General features: G+C 35.4%; 3 protein-coding genes across 3 annotated transcripts; 1 reads left to right on the forward strand and 2 right to left on the reverse strand.

Moving 5' to 3' along the window:
• The first annotated feature begins 3771 nt into the window (after nt 1-3771).
• On the forward strand, nt 3772-5867 carry LOC145769554 (hematopoietic prostaglandin D synthase-like). Its single transcript, XM_082581207.1, has 4 exons — nt 3772-3967; nt 4245-4447; nt 4783-4872; nt 5398-5867. Exons 1-4 carry the CDS (start codon nt 3835-3837, stop codon nt 5563-5565), a joined length of 594 nt encoding a protein of 197 aa, XP_082437333.1. The 5' UTR covers nt 3772-3834; the 3' UTR covers nt 5566-5867.
• A 2788-nt stretch (nt 5868-8655) lies between these two features.
• LOC145769394 (hematopoietic prostaglandin D synthase-like) lies at nt 8656-11871 on the reverse strand. Its single transcript, XM_082581015.1, has 4 exons — nt 10931-11871; nt 10191-10393; nt 9541-9672; nt 8656-9166 (listed from the first exon to the last, which is right to left on the reverse strand). Exons 1-4 carry the CDS (start codon nt 11061-11063, stop codon nt 8978-8980), a joined length of 657 nt encoding a protein of 218 aa, XP_082437141.1. The 5' UTR covers nt 11064-11871; the 3' UTR covers nt 8656-8977.
• On the reverse strand, nt 11121-14819 carry LOC145769395 (hematopoietic prostaglandin D synthase-like). Its single transcript, XM_082581016.1, has 4 exons — nt 14642-14819; nt 13296-13498; nt 12418-12540; nt 11121-12187 (listed from the first exon to the last, which is right to left on the reverse strand). Exons 1-4 carry the CDS (start codon nt 14772-14774, stop codon nt 12029-12031), a joined length of 618 nt encoding a protein of 205 aa, XP_082437142.1. The 5' UTR covers nt 14775-14819; the 3' UTR covers nt 11121-12028.
• Nucleotides 14820-16599: the final 1780 nt, after the last annotated feature.

The following is a 16599-nucleotide window of genomic DNA, read 5'->3' on the forward strand; positions in this document are numbered from 1 at the left end:
GTACCCCGATGTAACAAAAGATTGTGTGCCACGGATTTGTTTATTTGTGGAAGAAAATAGTTCATTTTATTTAGTTGTCGAGTGTTGTGCGAGTGAATATTATCAAGTTTTATCTTGCAATACAGGTGGTAAATTGCTATTGGAAACTTCATGCATAAATTTGACAATTTCGAGTTTGTAAATATTTTCTTGCTATAATATATTAAAAAAATTGTATAAGTTGGTGAGGTGAGTGAACTTTGGACTTCTAGTGATTGCGCGAATAATATTATTGTGTCTGACGTCTACTTCCTTGAGTAGCGTTTTATTTGCAGTACCCCATATAGTAATACCGTATTGAACACGACTATACACTAAACTATAATGTAACATGCACAATGTTTCCTGCAATACGTAGTTACGAAGGCGATAAGAAAATCCAGAATATCGATCCATCTGCAGTGACAAATGTTTAATTATGCTAAATATGCTATTTTAAAGAAAGAGCGACATATACGCTCTTTCTATCACTGTTTGGTTATTGCACAACCTGAAACTAGTTTCTACTGTACGCTTTGGCACTTTGTTTATTAAAAGGTAAGTTTGTTTTCGAGTAATTTAAGGAAAGTTTATTTCTTCGTAGCCAAACATCAATTTTATGTAGTTCAGAATTTGTTTATGTTTGTAAAGAATCCAAGTCTTCACCACGTATAGCCTAAAACTACATATGTGTTGTCTACAAAAAGCACGGTTGAAAATTTAGACATTAAAGGAAGATCGTTAATATGCATTTGGAAGAGGAGAGGTCCTAATGTTGAACCTTGAGGGACTCAGCTTGCAAAAACCATTGAGGGACTCCACAAAGGTTTTTGAAAGTTTGAAGCAGAATTAGACAATTTGGTATCTACTGGCATCGATTGGTAACATAACTTTTCATCAACTCAAGAGCAGTGCCATGTATTCCGGAGCAGTGTTGAAGTTGACTTATCAATGTGTTATGGTGAACTGTATCAAATGGTTTTGACTAGTCAAGAAATATGCAACAGGTATAGAAATTTTGGTTCACATTGTTTAGCAGATCGTCATACAGCGTGCTTATTGCCATTGCAATGGATGCATTTTGAAGAAATCTAAATTCTTGAGCACTCAAAGGGTGGAATTTTTCTAGATATGTGTATATTCTAGTGTGCAGAAGCTTTTCACATTTTTCCAAAAATACTCAGACTCCCACTCTGAATCCAATCTTGCTCCGGTTTTTTGCTCATCTCTGCTGGCTAGTATTAGTCGGCAAATGCGTGGTATAGTGATATTATGAGGATGTACGTTAAATACCATTTCTCTTTTGACAAAGAAAGAACTGTTTGATATGTTATATTAAATGTTGCTTTATATCAGCTAAAAGTCGTGTAGCAACAGGTTTTTTGTCACTCCACCACAAATGTGACTCGAGAAAGAAACGCACCATGAGTGCAGGACTATTAGTGTACTCACTGTCAACCAGACCATTAACCACCTGACCAGAAGGAAAGGAAGGACTAACAATAACACGAAGGCATGAAGGTACACCAGTTATCATAATGTGCACCGCACAAGTTATTTTCACACGAGTGTTGTTTGGGAATTCAAATACGTTATAATTCTATAGAAAGGGCTACATATTTTGGAATTTTTTGGATTTCTATCACCCCTGAATAGATAATTGGACGTAGATCCTTGGTACGATTCCATAATATGGGGGTTTTATCCGTAATTTGTGGTCGTAATGGACATAGACCTATTTGTACTATCAAGCAAGAAAATGGATATGCGCACATAGCATTCAGTTCAGTTTATTTTTATTTCTGACCATCACAACGAAAAAACAATATACGATAAACATAACAGAGGTCTAGAAAAAGGTAGAAGCAACAAAACGCGGACGTTATAACGTGCAGGACACCAAAGCAGGACAATCAGTTTAAAATATGGCACGGTCGCAACACCTTAATCGTTCCATAGTCCAAGTTGTACTTAGCCCAGTTTTGCTTTCAAAGTATGGGGGACATTAGAGAGCATGTCCATATAGCTACACCTTGAATTTGATTATATACAAGACTGAAATCCGGAGTGCAGGAAAGAGCTTTCTCCAACAACCGAGACACTGCAATAAAACAAAAAAATCTAAAAGTGAGACATTTGAAATATCATATGACACCTTTTTATGTTGTTTTACTAACTTACATCATTACTTTGCGTCTGCGTTTGTAAATATGAAAACGAAAATAATATACTGTAACTCAAACATTTTTACGATGTTAGCCATTGATTTTTTTGTGGACCGCAAATCACAAAAAAGAATGGAAGCAGCTTGCCATGAAAAGTTTGGAAACCACTGAACTGGTCTATTGTTAATTGAGTGATTGAATGGTGGGAAAGGAAGTAGGATTTTGTTTGACTGTGAATGTGATTGTTTGCATTAAATCCAGTTTCCAGTTAAATCCTGAGCAGATAAAGCGAAACGATTAACTATTAACCAAAACGTCTTTGCTGAGATCGGTTCAACCAGTCAAAGCATTTTAATTATAGGCAATTGCTGGAGACAGAAACGCCAGCTGGGAAATAGAATAAACATATCCCGCTTTTGGTACTTGCGTTTAAATACAAATGCATTACTATTCTACGACTGTTCAACCTACAACGCTGAATAGCATAAATATGTTAAGTTTCAGCATAAGTTACTCGAGTGCCAACAACGGCATAAGAATGTTAGTAATTTTTTGTTCAGTTTCAGGTAGACTGTATAAAAGAGTTGATTGGTGGTACAGTACTTAAAAATAACAAGCATAAAGTTGTTTATAGCTCGAAGCTGCATAGTTTAAAACTGCAACTTACTGTTATACTGCAAAAAGCAAAACATGCAACGAAAAACTGCAATTTAATAAAAACAACAGTAACATGCTTGTCTACAGTGCAGGAACGTGTTTCAACTCAGCCTACTTTCGCACGACCGATAAAACTGTAGCAAAAGTTATGCACGCGGAAGCATCAAATAACCGGTGAACGAATTGGCTATTTTTATTTTTTTATTTTTGGATATAGGCCTAACCAGTGAGCTGAGTTTGATTAAAGCTTCAAAAAAAAGCAAAACTTGGTTTGCAATCTTATTTGGTCTGAACTCTGAAATAGTGGTGTAGCAGCAAAAGATATGCATAGATTCCGGGTAGCCAACCCAACCTATCATCTGCACGAATTAGTAATGCGATACTGGTGAGCCCATAGCCTGAAGGGCGAAACAAGTGTCTGTCGCTGTCAAATCTTGCTACACTCGACTGCTGAGAATCAGAGAATCAAAATAGGAGAGTTGTATTCAAAGCATTACGTTAGTAAGCAGACATCTAGTTTAATGTCTGGAAAAAATGTTAAAACATGCGATTAAAAATTTACAACCAGGGCTGTGGAGTCATAAATTCGGAGTCGGAAGGATTTTGGCGTAGCCTATCCGGAGTCGGATTATTTCGGCCAGTTATTTCGGCCAGTTATTTCGGCCAGTTATAAACCGAGGAGTCGGAGTCGTATATTTTCCCGATTTCGTAACCCTGATTACAACAATTACAATACGGAAGATTGATGACAGAGCAGCACGTCGGTTTTACTTTCCAACAGATAGCACGTTCATGTTGTCGATCAACACTAAAACAAACAAAAATGTCCTTCAAATTTCAAGGTCTAATTATTTCTTTAAGGATTCACAGTCTATAAACCACTGTTAAGATGAAAAAAGTTAAAAAAAAAATGTTTTTGTTTAGACTGCCATACTGTGTATTGTAAAGTAGGCTACACTTGCACTGGAATCGTGTTCACTGAAAATATTTCACCATGCCTTCTTACAAACTAATGTACTTTAATGCGAAAGGACGAGCAGAGACCATCCGTTACATGTTTGCGGAAAGTGAAACTGAATACGAAGATTTCAGAGTTGAGTTTAAAGACTGGCCAGCCTACAAGCCAAGTAAGCTAAGTTAACTTAATTTATTGGTTTGATCTGAATGTAAATAGCTGAACGTTTTTCAGTCAGTGAAAATATTTAAGCCGTAAAGACTAAAGAGCACTGTCTCACCCCACGGGCTTCATCAGCAAACCAATTTGTTTATTCTTCCGTCTTTTGTCGACAATCATTTTATGCAGTAATATCCTTTTCTTCATCTTCAGACAGTGCTAAGTTGTAGGCTAACAGTTGAAATTAGCTTTTGTTAACTGGAATACTCCTAACCTATTTGCTTTTATAGAAACCCCATTTGGTCAGGTTCCAATCTTGGAAATTGATGGAAACCCTTTGCCACAGTCTTGTTCCATTGTGCGTTACTTAGCGCGAGAGTTCAATTTAGAACCAGAAACGTCTTTGGAGAAAGCTCAAGCGGATATGGCCATGGAAACGTTAGCAGAAGCGGCTGCCCGCTTTCCCCGTTTGTCTGACGAAGAAAAAAAAGAGGTAGGTTTTGATTTGAACCAACTTGCTGTTTACGAGATGAGTGATCACTCTTTGATTCGGTATCCGAGAGGTATCTCAAACATTTTTTAAGTTTGAAATTCTGGAAACAACTTGAGAGAATCTGAAAACTGGAATAGAACTACAGTAAACAGAGCAATCAAATTTACGCAAAAATGATTGGAAGCACAATTATCTTGCCAAGCTAAATGTTCTACAGACAAAGCAAGCCTACTACCTTCTTCTTTTCAATCCACCCATAAGAATAAAATTTGAACGAAAAACTGTAATATGTAGCTTTACTGTAGATTAATTGCTTTATTGCTGTTATTTTTCAGAGAATAGAAGCTAAACTGCTGCCAGCTTTTACAAAATTTGAAAAAGCAATGGCAGAGAAGACAGAAAAGGAGCCGTACTTCATTGGCAAGGTAAATTTCATGACTAACGACCCTCAGTGAATGTTATCAGGGTAGGCTAGGCTATATGTTATATCATATATTTGCCTTCATTAATTTAAATTTTTAAACTACCTAGTTTTTGGTTTCTCTGGCTTTGGCTTCCGCCCTGAAATTTGAAAAACTTGTTTCATTAAAATAAATTTCCGCCAAAATATTATTTTTCTTCACTCTTTGTTAGTTTGTCATTAAGTTTATTGCTGTTAATAAAAAGCGTTTTTCGAGTTTTATCATAGCTTGCAATCCCAATAGGAATTTTTAGTCCTGACCATTACAAAAGCTTATAGGCTTACAGTAGGGCTATATGTTTTAGTCATAGCGATCTATATATCGCTATGGTTTCAGCCCTTTTTGAATATTTTTAACTTTAATAAAGTCACAACAACATAAAATAGGCTGCAACCCATAAAAGACATATCTTTATTGATCTGAGATGAACAATTCACCTAGAAGATTCTACATAGCAGAAAAAGTTTACAAAACTTGTATTATTTGCAGAAATTCTCATACGCTGATATTGTCATTATGAACTTTGGGACACGGTTGAGTGAATTCAAACCTGATTTTCTTGATTCATTTCCTAAGTTAAAGGAATTAGTGGAGAGAGTAGCAAAAAGACCAAACATTGCTGCCTGGATAGAAAAGCGACCAAAAACAGAACTTTGAAAATTGAAAAAAGTAGCCAACTACAACAATCGATTGACATCATCATTCATCAATCTTTACTTTGATAGGCCTAGTTTGTGTTATGAATTTATTATTTAGGAGCCAAATAGTTGGAACGCCAATATAATCAAAAAATAAAGAGCCAAAAATGTAGATAGCCCAATAAACTTATGTTCAGAAAACGTTTCCAAAACGGAACTGGTTTCATCTTAACATCTCCAAGGCCAATAAAATAGGCCTAAATGCTATTTTATTAGCACTAATTTGCATATTTTTATCAGTGCTAATTTTAATAACAAAAGATTGAAGATTGTAGAAATTTTGTACAAACTTTTATTCTATTTATTTACTAATACAATTTTGGTAAAGAGGGGATTTTTTTGAACCCTAGACAAATAAAACCTGACAACCAGACGGTATTTAACATGATATAATAACATAAAATAAAATTGACAAACGTTTTCGGCCATAGGCTAATCATGTTAGCCCTTTTCACATAACCTTTTCACATTACCTCAGACAAGTCAGTATTGTCACATTATAATGAGTAAAATAATCACATAGTGAAAAGGAAGTAAAATAAACTAGCTTTGTTATAACTTTCAGTGAAATTTAAAGATTTTTCATTTTTCTAATTCAAGTTGTTGGAATGCGAATTTGCAGCTTGGAGAAAGAAAAAAATATTTTTGTTCGTTTTAGTGTTTCCTAATTTTTTTTAATAAAGCCCCCTGGACAACGAACAGAGTATTAAAAGCCCTTTTAAAAAATAAAATAAAACCAAAGTTATTTTGCATTTATCATAACTTTAAGTCCAATTCTAATGATACGGATGAAGCTGGTGCAATGTCATCAGCCTCTTGATATCGGGATTTCAGTTTAGATAGGAACCATCTTAAGTCTCCCGGTCTAAATATGTCAAGACGGTTTCCTTTGTTATCCATAAGCGTGGTCACGGCTCTGAATCAGTTCAAAATTGCTTTCAATGTTATCAGTTTCTTTTCAAGAATTCCATGTTCGGAAATATCACAGAATGGGTCGATTATCCAGCCAGAGGTTTTTAACTGAAATACATCCTGGAATCGAATACCCATGTCTTTGTATAGTTTGAAATGGTTTTTATCGAAGTAGACAAGCTTGAAACCAGAAAAAAATCTGGTGAAATCAGATATATTTTTAAATGATTTGGTCCAAAACACAAAATCTTGGAAGCAGATAAACATTTTGTGTAATTCTACTGTTCATGACAGGGCATGTTGTTGGTATGTGTGTTACTGCCCCGATTTGCTCTCAGAGCCTCCCAATCGTTCAGTTTATATCCAGTGCCCCCTTTATGGTCACTTACGCCATTTTAGGCACCAGTAGTTCAAATTAAGTTAAACGCGAACTTCTAGAAGCAGCGATGCGGCAAGCGAGTTATACAACCCCAGACAGCACGATCCGTCACTTTTACATTGATTCAACGTCTCCAGACGTTGAATCCATTTAAAAATGACGGATTTTTCTGCCTGGGAGCTGTGTCATCGTGCATGATATGACCAAAGCTGCTATGATTTGGAGGTTGATGTGGAGGTCAATGTTTGCAAATAATGCATCTACTGTTGAAAGAAGGGCAGGCTTTGCTTGACAGGAGCAAATTTATTTATTTGATGGAGGAGGTTCGCTAATTAAATAGTTTAAAAAGTTTCGATTTCCCTGACGCTTCGTTGGCGAGTTGGTTTGGAAATGAAACTCAAAGTAAGCTGCATCTTTCAACCATGCTTCAGATTGAAATGAAACACTTTGTTTTACAAAAAATTGATTAAAGTTGTGTTTGATTTTGTTAAAATTCACAATTCCTTCTTATAAACTGATTTACTTTGATGCCAAAGGACGCACATAGACCATTCGCTATATGTTTGCTTAAAGTGAAATTGTATACGAAGATTGCAGAATTGAGTTCAAAGACTGGCCATAACTTACATGCCAAGTAAGTGGAGGCCTATTTAGGTCTTTGTTTTGCTTTAAGCTGATTCTGTTGAGTTGAGTCGCAACAAGGAGATGTAGGCTAAAACAAAGGGATTTAAAACGGGCACAGTAAAGAAGTATTTTTCTTGTATTAAACATGACTCGATCTGTGATTCGGTCTCCTGCCCAGAGAAGCCACTGTATGACTTGATTAATGCTAATACCCGATGGTTTCTGATATTATTCTGACTTAGCAGAAGCATCGTAAATACGTTACTTTCAACAAAACTTTGCTTTGTTATTACAGTTTTAGCTGTAAATTGTTATATTTTTCTGATTCAAGTGCAGTAATACTAACAACCATGGCTAGCGCCAGAGCCGCTGAGAGGATAATTTGAGCCTGGTACCAAAGAGACTCTCCGGCTCTAAATTCAGACACTTTTATGATAGACGCACTTTATCGAACGAATATGATGTAGTTCCTTCAAGTTCCACAGTCTTGTTCCATTGTGCGTTACTTGGCTAGGGAGTTCAATTTAAAACCAAAAACATCTCTAGAGAAAGCTTATGCTGACATGGTGCTGGAAACACTAACGGAAGCTTCGACCTATTTTCCTCTTTTGACTGAGGAGGGACGAAAAAAGATACGCTCATAAAAGTCGTCCTTTCAATTTCGCTCGCAACTTAACTGAAATAACAATTTTAAAACATGAAAAATAACAAAATGTTTAAATCAAAATCGGCCAGTTATAAATGGACAATTTACCACGTTTCTACAGCCCTGCAAAACAATCACAGACTTCGAGCTTCCACTACACGCTGCAACTTTATTCTATTGACCGAGATGACAAGGCCTGTATTAGTGGTTTAAAAGTCTCTACAAGTATGTTGAACTGCCAAGATTACAAGTTACAAAACAGCTGCCAACGTTACAAAGCGACTTCTTAGTAAATCGCAGCTAAAATCAGTTCAGGACAACTATTCTTACTCAGCAATCAAGTTTATTTCAGTATTATTGGTTGTTGCTTTACTTTTACTTCAGCGTAAAACAGCAGAAAATATAACGTAGAAGCTGACTGTACTGTACAGTAATTCATGCTAAAGCTATACCGTGGAAGCATCGCTGTACAAAAGTAAAAATACAGATCAAGTTGAAAAAGATTTTTTAATGACATAACAAACAGGACACTGTTGACTGCAGTTGAGGATATAAGCTATATACTTGCTTGCACAAATTGTAAAGAGCGCTACTGCATGGGTGGAACTGTAAAATTACACAGAAATTCAATAAAAAAAATTGCACAGTGTTAAAAAATTATTAGCAAAAATTTAGTGCAAAAATTATAAGTAGATTTATTCATTTTACCATCGGTTAAAACAGCTTGGTATAAGTTTTTATAGTCTTGTAAAAAACAAAACAAAACATTACAAAACAAAAATTAAAAAATATTGGTTGATTAATAATAGCTCAAAATTGCGTTTGTTCAGGCTTTGCATATCTTTGTTTGTTCCTTTCAAGCCAAGCCTTCATCTTCGGCCGAGACTTGGTGCGCTCCACCAAAGCTTTGAGATTCGGAAATTCTTCCATGCATCCAGATTTGATCTCTTCTAATTGTACCACACTGTTCATAATAGCCAAATCTGCGTATGTGAGTTTCTGAAAACCAATAGGTTAAGTCATCAAAATGAAATCAAAAATAGCTTGAGTTACTAAAATGAATTCAATTCATTTTAACCGATATTTTAATGTCCCAAAAATCCTCAAAAAATTTAGCTTTTGTTGTAATTTTGACCTTTGATCTTGAGCCTAACCAAGACAGCAACATTCTTCATTTTTACATTGATTCAACCTTTGATGACGTTAAATCAATCTAAAAATGATGGATTTTTCTGTCTGTCGGGAAGACACAATGCCTGCATTCAAATCTGAATGTAATGTTCCAGCTTGCGGGCCCAGGAGTCACATTGTTACAGTGAACCGGTAATTCTTTTCTACTTGTTTATCTTCCATTGTCATAAGGTGACGCATACCTTTCCTATGAAGAAGCACTTGTCTGTCTTTTTCTCTTTCTTGTACTTTTGCACTTTCTCTGCAAATTTCTCCTCAAAGCGGCGAAGTGTAGGCAGTATATGTTCATCGAAGAACTTCTTCATCAACTCAGCCTAAAAATACCAGAACTGTGTTTGTACAAAACAGTGTCGGCATAACCCAACCAAATTATGAGAATATTATTGTTTGTGGAATATATAGTGCAATACATAGTAAACAAAGTTCTATCGCAAAATGGTATTTGCCAAAGTGTTAACTGTACAACGATAGTGGAAGAAAATGGCAATGACTTCCATGCGGAGTAACCTACATAGGCAATGAATCGCATGCGAGTACAGAACAGCAGTTGAAAACGATTCATCTCACCTATATTAAAGCATAAACGGCTTTATAATCAATATAATATTGATGCAAAATTCAAGCTGACATAAGACTTAGACTTACGTAATGTATTTGAAGCAGTACTTTTTTTCTCTAATAAAGTAAAAATTAACATCTCCCAGCTTCTGTGGAGGCTTCTCCGGTATTGATGGAGAATAATAAAATATAGCATGGTATCCTACATAGATAAGGATGCAATCGAATGATTTAACAAACAGTCAATAAAATCAGTTTAAAATCTCAAACAAACCTTTTTTGTCGGGTCCCTTTCGAAAAGTGGTAACTTGGCGAACGCATCACCCAATGCTTCAAACACCATATCTGCGTAGGCTGATTCAATATTGGTTTCTCCATCTAGTTTGAATTCTCTTGCCAAGTACCGCACAATAGAGCCACTCTCCGGTAATGGTGTACCATTTATTTCCAACACTGGGACTCTTCCGAAGGGTGTGTCTGCAGAAGAGAGATCGGTTTGATTAACAAGTTCTCAAGTTCTTGTGATAAACTTGTTTTATTGCAATGAACATCCCATACACACATATGATAAAAAAATATTTGAGTTAAAAAAACTGCTTAGTTTTACAGCAAGTGTAAAAATTAACCTCTCAGAACGACTTTTAACATATTATTAGCTTGAAACGCTTTTTTACAGCCTTTTCTATAGCGTTGATTTGTTAGACATTGATTTTACAACAATTTGTAAAAGACACATGCCAATGTTGTAGGAGTTAAAACGATTTCGTGACATTTGAAGAACCTCTATAAGGTTTACTTTATATTTTATACGTTCATAATTTACGAAATCTTCTGTAAATGATGAAAATACCCACATTAAACTTTAGAAAAGGCTTTTTTATTCCAAAAATTAGTTTCTCCTGACCTGAGTTGGAAAATTTACCCATGAAGAAAATCCATTTATGATTATTTAATTAAAGCCTGTTTGGTGACGTACTGAAGTCTGTGATAGCTTCAATAGAAATATGAACTTACTGAGTTTCTGTTTTGGCCAATCTTTTTGCTCGAAACGGTAGTCTTCGTATTTTATTCCTGCTTCTTCAAATAACAATCTTGGAAGCTCCGCCCTTCCAGTGAAGTTGAAATAGATGAGTTTATAACTTGGCATATTTCTCAATTTTTTTACAACTGCAGTCTCGTTTACGTTACTGAACTTAAACTAGAATCTAAATATTGGATACAAAATGTTAGGTCTGCTGTTTTCAAAAATGCAATTGTTTGTAAATGACACTGCACAATAAATTAAAGTTCCAGCAATGTTGTTCAATGTTGTTTTATATTCTGAATTTTTTTCAAAAACCGTAACCAACTTGAAAACGATGTTGCAGAGTAGGTGTGTGGTATACAACGTAGACAATATACAGCACAAAGACGCATAACTGCGAAAATGCTACAACATCTGCATACACTAGACAGGCGTATGCTGGTAACAACCACACACAGTTGTTAAAATTAGGTTTGCTTTGCTACATCGAACCAAGTTGATAAAACAACGACAAAGAGAATTGATAATATTTAATTTCAAGATATGCTCTATTTGAAGAAAATACTTGACATGGGAAGGTAAAATGGCAAAATGTGTTTTGAGACGATGCTTAAGTTTCTGCTAAATTCTTGTCATACAAGGTTATTAGAGGAATAATCATGGGTTACAAGTTTGTAAAACAAAAAGCTGCAAGTTATTGTGAACTACAAGCAAAAGTTTAGGTAAAAGCAAAATTGCATCAGGATCATAGAAAGAACAAAGGCAGTCACGGGATAACCAGTGCTATTTCTTACGTTTCGTCGGTCAACGATCAACTTTTCAAATTAGGTACTATGATGCAAAAGATCAATCATTTTAGTGTGCAACTGTTGAAAGAAAGATTTTTTTTCATTTTCTACTTATGAAAAGAGTTTTTACTGCCAAAAACAAATAGTAACAGTTTAACGTGAGGTAATGCAACATGTTAGTAAAGTACCGTTAGAAAAACGACAGGATTACAAAGTCTATATTTTATATTGTAGACAATGTTTTGTGTAACTTGGTGTAGTTTAGCAAAGTTTCGTTGTCAAAAAGCGGATGCAAGATCTTTAAGACCGCTTTGCAAGGTATGCTTTGATCTTGGGTCTTGCTTCGGTTTTGCGAACAACGTGGTCTCTCAGTGTCGGAAACTTGTCAAGAAAATCCCCTTTAAAGGATTCAATCTCATTGGCAGTGGTAGTAATAGCAATGTCGGCATAGGTGAATTTCTGAAAAACAAAATTGCATATTAGGCCAATTTTTTTATTTTATTTTTTTAAGAAAGCTCAATTAAATTTATGATACGCTAATGTAAACAACCATCAACTTCAAAGCAGTTAGAAAAAAACATTTTTTAAGACTTCAGGTTAAAAAGATTAGCCTATTTCTCCATCCTTATTTAATCCTTTTTGTCATCAGTTTATATATTAATCTTCTTTGGTTGTACGAATGGACTTACCTTTCCAATAAAGTAGCAGTTTTGCTTATCTTGAGCTTCTTCTACTTTTGTTTTAAACTTGGCCTCAAATCGTTCGAAAACGGGGTTGATACTTTTTTCGAGGGCTTCATTCAGCTTTTTTTCCTTTGTGTTAAAAATATGTGATAGTTATATTATTTTAAAACAAAACGTTAGATTGAATGCTAAGAATCAAATAACTAATTCTGAATAATACAACAAATCTTAGCTGAATGCTATTAGACGTGAATAGGCCTTTGCTTCGTACGGCTCCTATAAACTAAAATATAAGGAAAAATCGCAGTGTAGAACTTCTTATAGCCTATTTGTTAAAAGTCTGTATGCAAACAACTATATTTATCATACTATATTGATAACCAGCGAACAGTCCTTGAGTAATGTTGACATTGTAGGGCACACCTTTGTTTCATCGGAACTTTTTGTTTGCACTAAAGGTTGTAAAACCCAAAGTGTGGTCGAGGGCGGAGTATCTTCGATTATACCTGATTCTTGTTTAGGCAGATTACATTTGACTCATCAAAAACTAAAGAATGATAGCTCAAACAAGTCGTTTTTGCAATAGCAATGCAGCAGCAGAAATCATTTCACTATTGAAATCGTTCACTTGATATCGTGAAGTAAATAACAAAGTAGCTGATAGCTGAGTGCCGTGTGGTATCACAGGGCGCTGTTCGATGCTGTGCATAAAATTGCGGCTGTGGTTTTGACGAGACACTCAATGACACGCTTGGAGTTTGGTTGGCTGCATTGCCTTGCTGTCGACTTAGCCAGGCGTAAGCCTGGATACGACAAATAATAAAGAATGGAATTGGTACATAGGTTTAGGCTATTATTATCTTTTTTTTTTCAGGTAAAGTCACCTCTTCGGCTTTATCGCTTTGCATGTAGGGGAGCTTTTCCAAAAGTCCTGTAAACGATTCCCATGTCATATCAGCATAAGCCTCTTCAATGGTCGAATCTCCATTCAAACCAAACTCCCTTGCAAGGTAGCGTGCGATAGCACCACTTTGCGGCAGCGGCATGTCATCAATCATCAAAACGGGCAGTTGTCCCAATGGCATTTCTACAAAAAAAAAATTCCTTTTATATTTAAGATTAAATCTTCTCTTCTTCTTTTCGTTAAATACAATTAAGCATGTGTTTTTATTAACATCATTTTGACCACTGATGTCCTTTTGGTTTCGAACAATTTTTCTTGGAAAAGAAACAATCATGGCCACCTGGAGATGTGGCCTGATTTGTCACATTTTGCAGATTTTAATTACAGCTACTGCTAGTGCTTGCTGACATTTTTTGAGATGTTTTTACTTTTTGCGGTTTCCTAATGACAAAAAACTTTTTTGTTGCCTTGGGGAAGCAGTAGCAAATGAGAAAAAGTAAGTTGAAAAACGCAAAATCAGACTGTTATTGAAAATATTAACAGTCTGACTAAAATTTACAAAATCAAATTTTCTTTGTTTTTCAACATGTGAGGATGTTAAAACCTATTGTGTCATCTGGGGAAAAGAATAAAGAAAGCGTAAAAATCTAATTTTTAGAAAAATTTATTTAAACGTTCGCCCAAAGTTAGAAAAACCTGGAAATTTCTGCGAAATGTGACAAATCAGGCCGTGTCTTTAGGTGGCCATGAAATAATTCAGTTTTATTTAAAAAAAAACAAAGTTTATTTTGTTGAGTTCGCCCCGAACTTTGCGACACAAACGAAACTGAAGAACACCTAAACGTGTAAAAACTATCCTAAAATTTAAAGTAAGCTTGGTAGTGTTTCCTTATGTTCTTTGGCGACTTGCTGTGATAATTATGGGGCTTTCGTGTGTTAACACAAAACAATTTCAAAGCTCGGGACTGCAATGATACACAGTGCAGAGTAAAAGGGATGCTGTACAGTAGCAACTTAAAAGAAAGAAACCTGGTGAAGTTGTAACCAATAACGGTTACCTCGGCTCCAAAACAATCGTCTTTTTTACATTGATAGAACGTCTGTAAACGTTAAATCAATGTGATAACGACTAATTTTGCTCGCTGCGATAAGATAACAGCCACGCCCTTTAATTTTATGATTCCATGTTGGTTCAATAGCAAAGACAAATAATGTAAATGTAGAATTTTGGCATACATGACATCGGCCATTCAAAAACAGCGAAGGGCTATTTAAAAAGATATTTTTATTTTTTCAACAAAATTTTGTATTTTCGATATTACTCACTCAATTTCTGCTGTGGCCATTCCTCAAATGAAATTCGACAGTCTTCGTATTTTACTCCAGCTTCTGCAAACATCACCCGCATTGGCTCCGCTCGAATTTTCAAGTTGAAGTACATTAACTTGTAAGCAGGCATATTTCCTTCTACAGTCGATATTTTTCCTATCGAATCTAAATTGTACAATCTACAACAGATAGAGTGTTTAATTAGTACACTTAGAAGCTTATACAAAAAAGTTTTCGTTGCAGCTTTTTCGAATTTACAACTGCAAAATCAATTTACATCATCCTTTTCGTACTTTGATGCAATTTTCATTGAGGCTAACTTTTAAACGATTTTTTATTTTCCAATAATAATAATGCAAGTTTTACTGAGTCAGTAACACAAAAAATATGTTTCTGGAAAAATGTAGTTTTAATATTTTAAAAATTTATCAAATTGTAAATTTTTTTTTAACTTCAAAAGAAGTGATACTAGTTAAGTCGTACATTTCAACCAATTTCTAATGCTGATCAATACTTCATTCAAATACAAAATACAACGCAATAGCTCATACAATAAATGAAAACAGCATGCTTCCAAAACTTTCGGCATTGTTCGACTTTTGAAACTGCACCTACAAAATGAATTTATTTATCCCATGCAGCAATCAGCCGTTTTTTTACAACGCCTGCAGACGTTGAATCAATGTAAAAAACAGTTCATTTGTTGTCTGATTTGCTGGCTAGCCTTGTTGTCAAACACCACATCTTACAAAGAGGTTTATAAGATAATCACTTTTAGACACAATAATGAGAAACAAAGTTTAGCAGCTTACATTGTCAAAATTTTCACAACTGCAATCGCCTTAAAATTGCCCAGTATATATGCCATGGACAGCCACAGGGGCTTCCAGCGATATTAATTGGTGGGGAAAAAGTGTCTGTCTATCGTTTTTGTCGCGTACTTTGTTTTCAATTGCTTGCCATTGAATACCGCGTATGGTTTGAGTTAACCCAAGTAATTGTGTTTTGTAGAGGACATAACTCCCTCATCAATGGGGCGTGAAACTGTAATGGTCATAATGACAAAGCTTTCAGTGGAAAAGTACAAGTTAGTTTTGCTGACGTGGCATTTGTTTGCCGGTTGATTGACGAGATATGATCAATTCTTAAAACGCTGAAAAATAACAAAAGGCCTATTCAACGAGAAGTCACACCTTGGCCCACACAAAGCAAGTGACGCGAGGCATTCTACTCTGCACGTGATGTCACGTGATGTTTGTGGCAAGATGCCGGCAAGCCGTGCCTTTCAACCCTGGATAACATTACTTCTCAAAAGGTGAAAAAAAACATGTGACTGAAAGGCTTAGTCATTCTGAATGCGCAAATTTGCTTTGCTCGAGAAAACGTTGGATGTTGAAAGTGAAATGCCACAGGCTACAAATAATCCAATTCTTCAGAGTAAAAATCTAATTCTCTTTTCGATCCAATTCTGTGAAAAATCAAATCACAATAAATGAAAGTTAATTGATATGATAGGTTAAATTAATCTTTTGCAGTGTTTCCAACAAGTTCAGGGTGGTCGAGGTAACAATCCACAACCTATTTCATGGAGTGGTAGAACTCTGTCTGATATGAAACATTTTTTTACTAACTTTTCATCAATAGGTAAGCTATCTAATAAGACAGCTTAGTTGATCATGCACAACAGTGGCGTAGCTAGGGGGGGGAGGGGGGGCGGTCCGCCCCGGGCGGCACGTCTGGGGGGCGGCACTTTCAGACAGGACGTTTTTTTGTTTTTTTTGATAGTGCAAAAGTAGGCTACACGAAAAATAAAAGCAAACAGAATGGCAACGTTCAAAACATCTTAAACATCTAAAAACGTTTCAAATTTTCATGAATTTTCTGCCGTTATGTTTTTAATACGTTACAAAATTCCTACTAGCCTTTATTAAGCAGAGGCGGAAACATGCTCTTCA

The sequence above is a fragment of the Aplidium turbinatum genome, chromosome 4 (assembly GCF_918807975.1).
Source record: "Aplidium turbinatum chromosome 4, kaAplTurb1.1, whole genome shotgun sequence".
Lineage (NCBI taxonomy): Eukaryota > Metazoa > Chordata > Ascidiacea > Aplousobranchia > Polyclinidae > Aplidium > Aplidium turbinatum.

Excerpts from the sequence above, each read along its gene's own strand:
- LOC145769394 (XM_082581015.1), bottom strand. The coding sequence starts at position 11,063 with ATGCCAAGTTATAAACTCATCTATTTCAACTTCACTGGAAGGGCGGAG. Across the intron at positions 10,394-10,930 it reads TTGGCCAAAACAGAAACTCA|ACACACCCTTCGGAAGAGTC; the intron begins GTAAGTTCATAT and ends TCTCTTCTGCAG. Across the intron at positions 9,673-10,190 it reads AAAGGGACCCGACAAAAAAG|GCTGAGTTGATGAAGAAGTT; the intron begins GTTTGTTTGAGA and ends TGGTATTTTTAG.
- LOC145769395 (XM_082581016.1), bottom strand. The coding sequence starts at position 14,774 with ATGCCTGCTTACAAGTTAATGTACTTCAACTTGAAAATTCGAGCGGAG. Across the intron at positions 13,499-14,641 it reads ATGGCCACAGCAGAAATTGA|AAATGCCATTGGGACAACTG; the intron begins GTGAGTAATATC and ends TTTTTTTTGTAG. Across the intron at positions 12,541-13,295 it reads AAAGCGATAAAGCCGAAGAG|GAAAAAAAGCTGAATGAAGC; the intron begins GTGACTTTACCT and ends TTTAACACAAAG.
- LOC145769554 (XM_082581207.1), top strand. The coding sequence starts at position 3,835 with ATGCCTTCTTACAAACTAATGTACTTTAATGCGAAAGGACGAGCAGAG. Across the intron at positions 3,968-4,244 it reads CTGGCCAGCCTACAAGCCAA|AAACCCCATTTGGTCAGGTT; the intron begins GTAAGCTAAGTT and ends TTGCTTTTATAG. Across the intron at positions 4,873-5,397 it reads AGCCGTACTTCATTGGCAAG|AAATTCTCATACGCTGATAT; the intron begins GTAAATTTCATG and ends TATTATTTGCAG.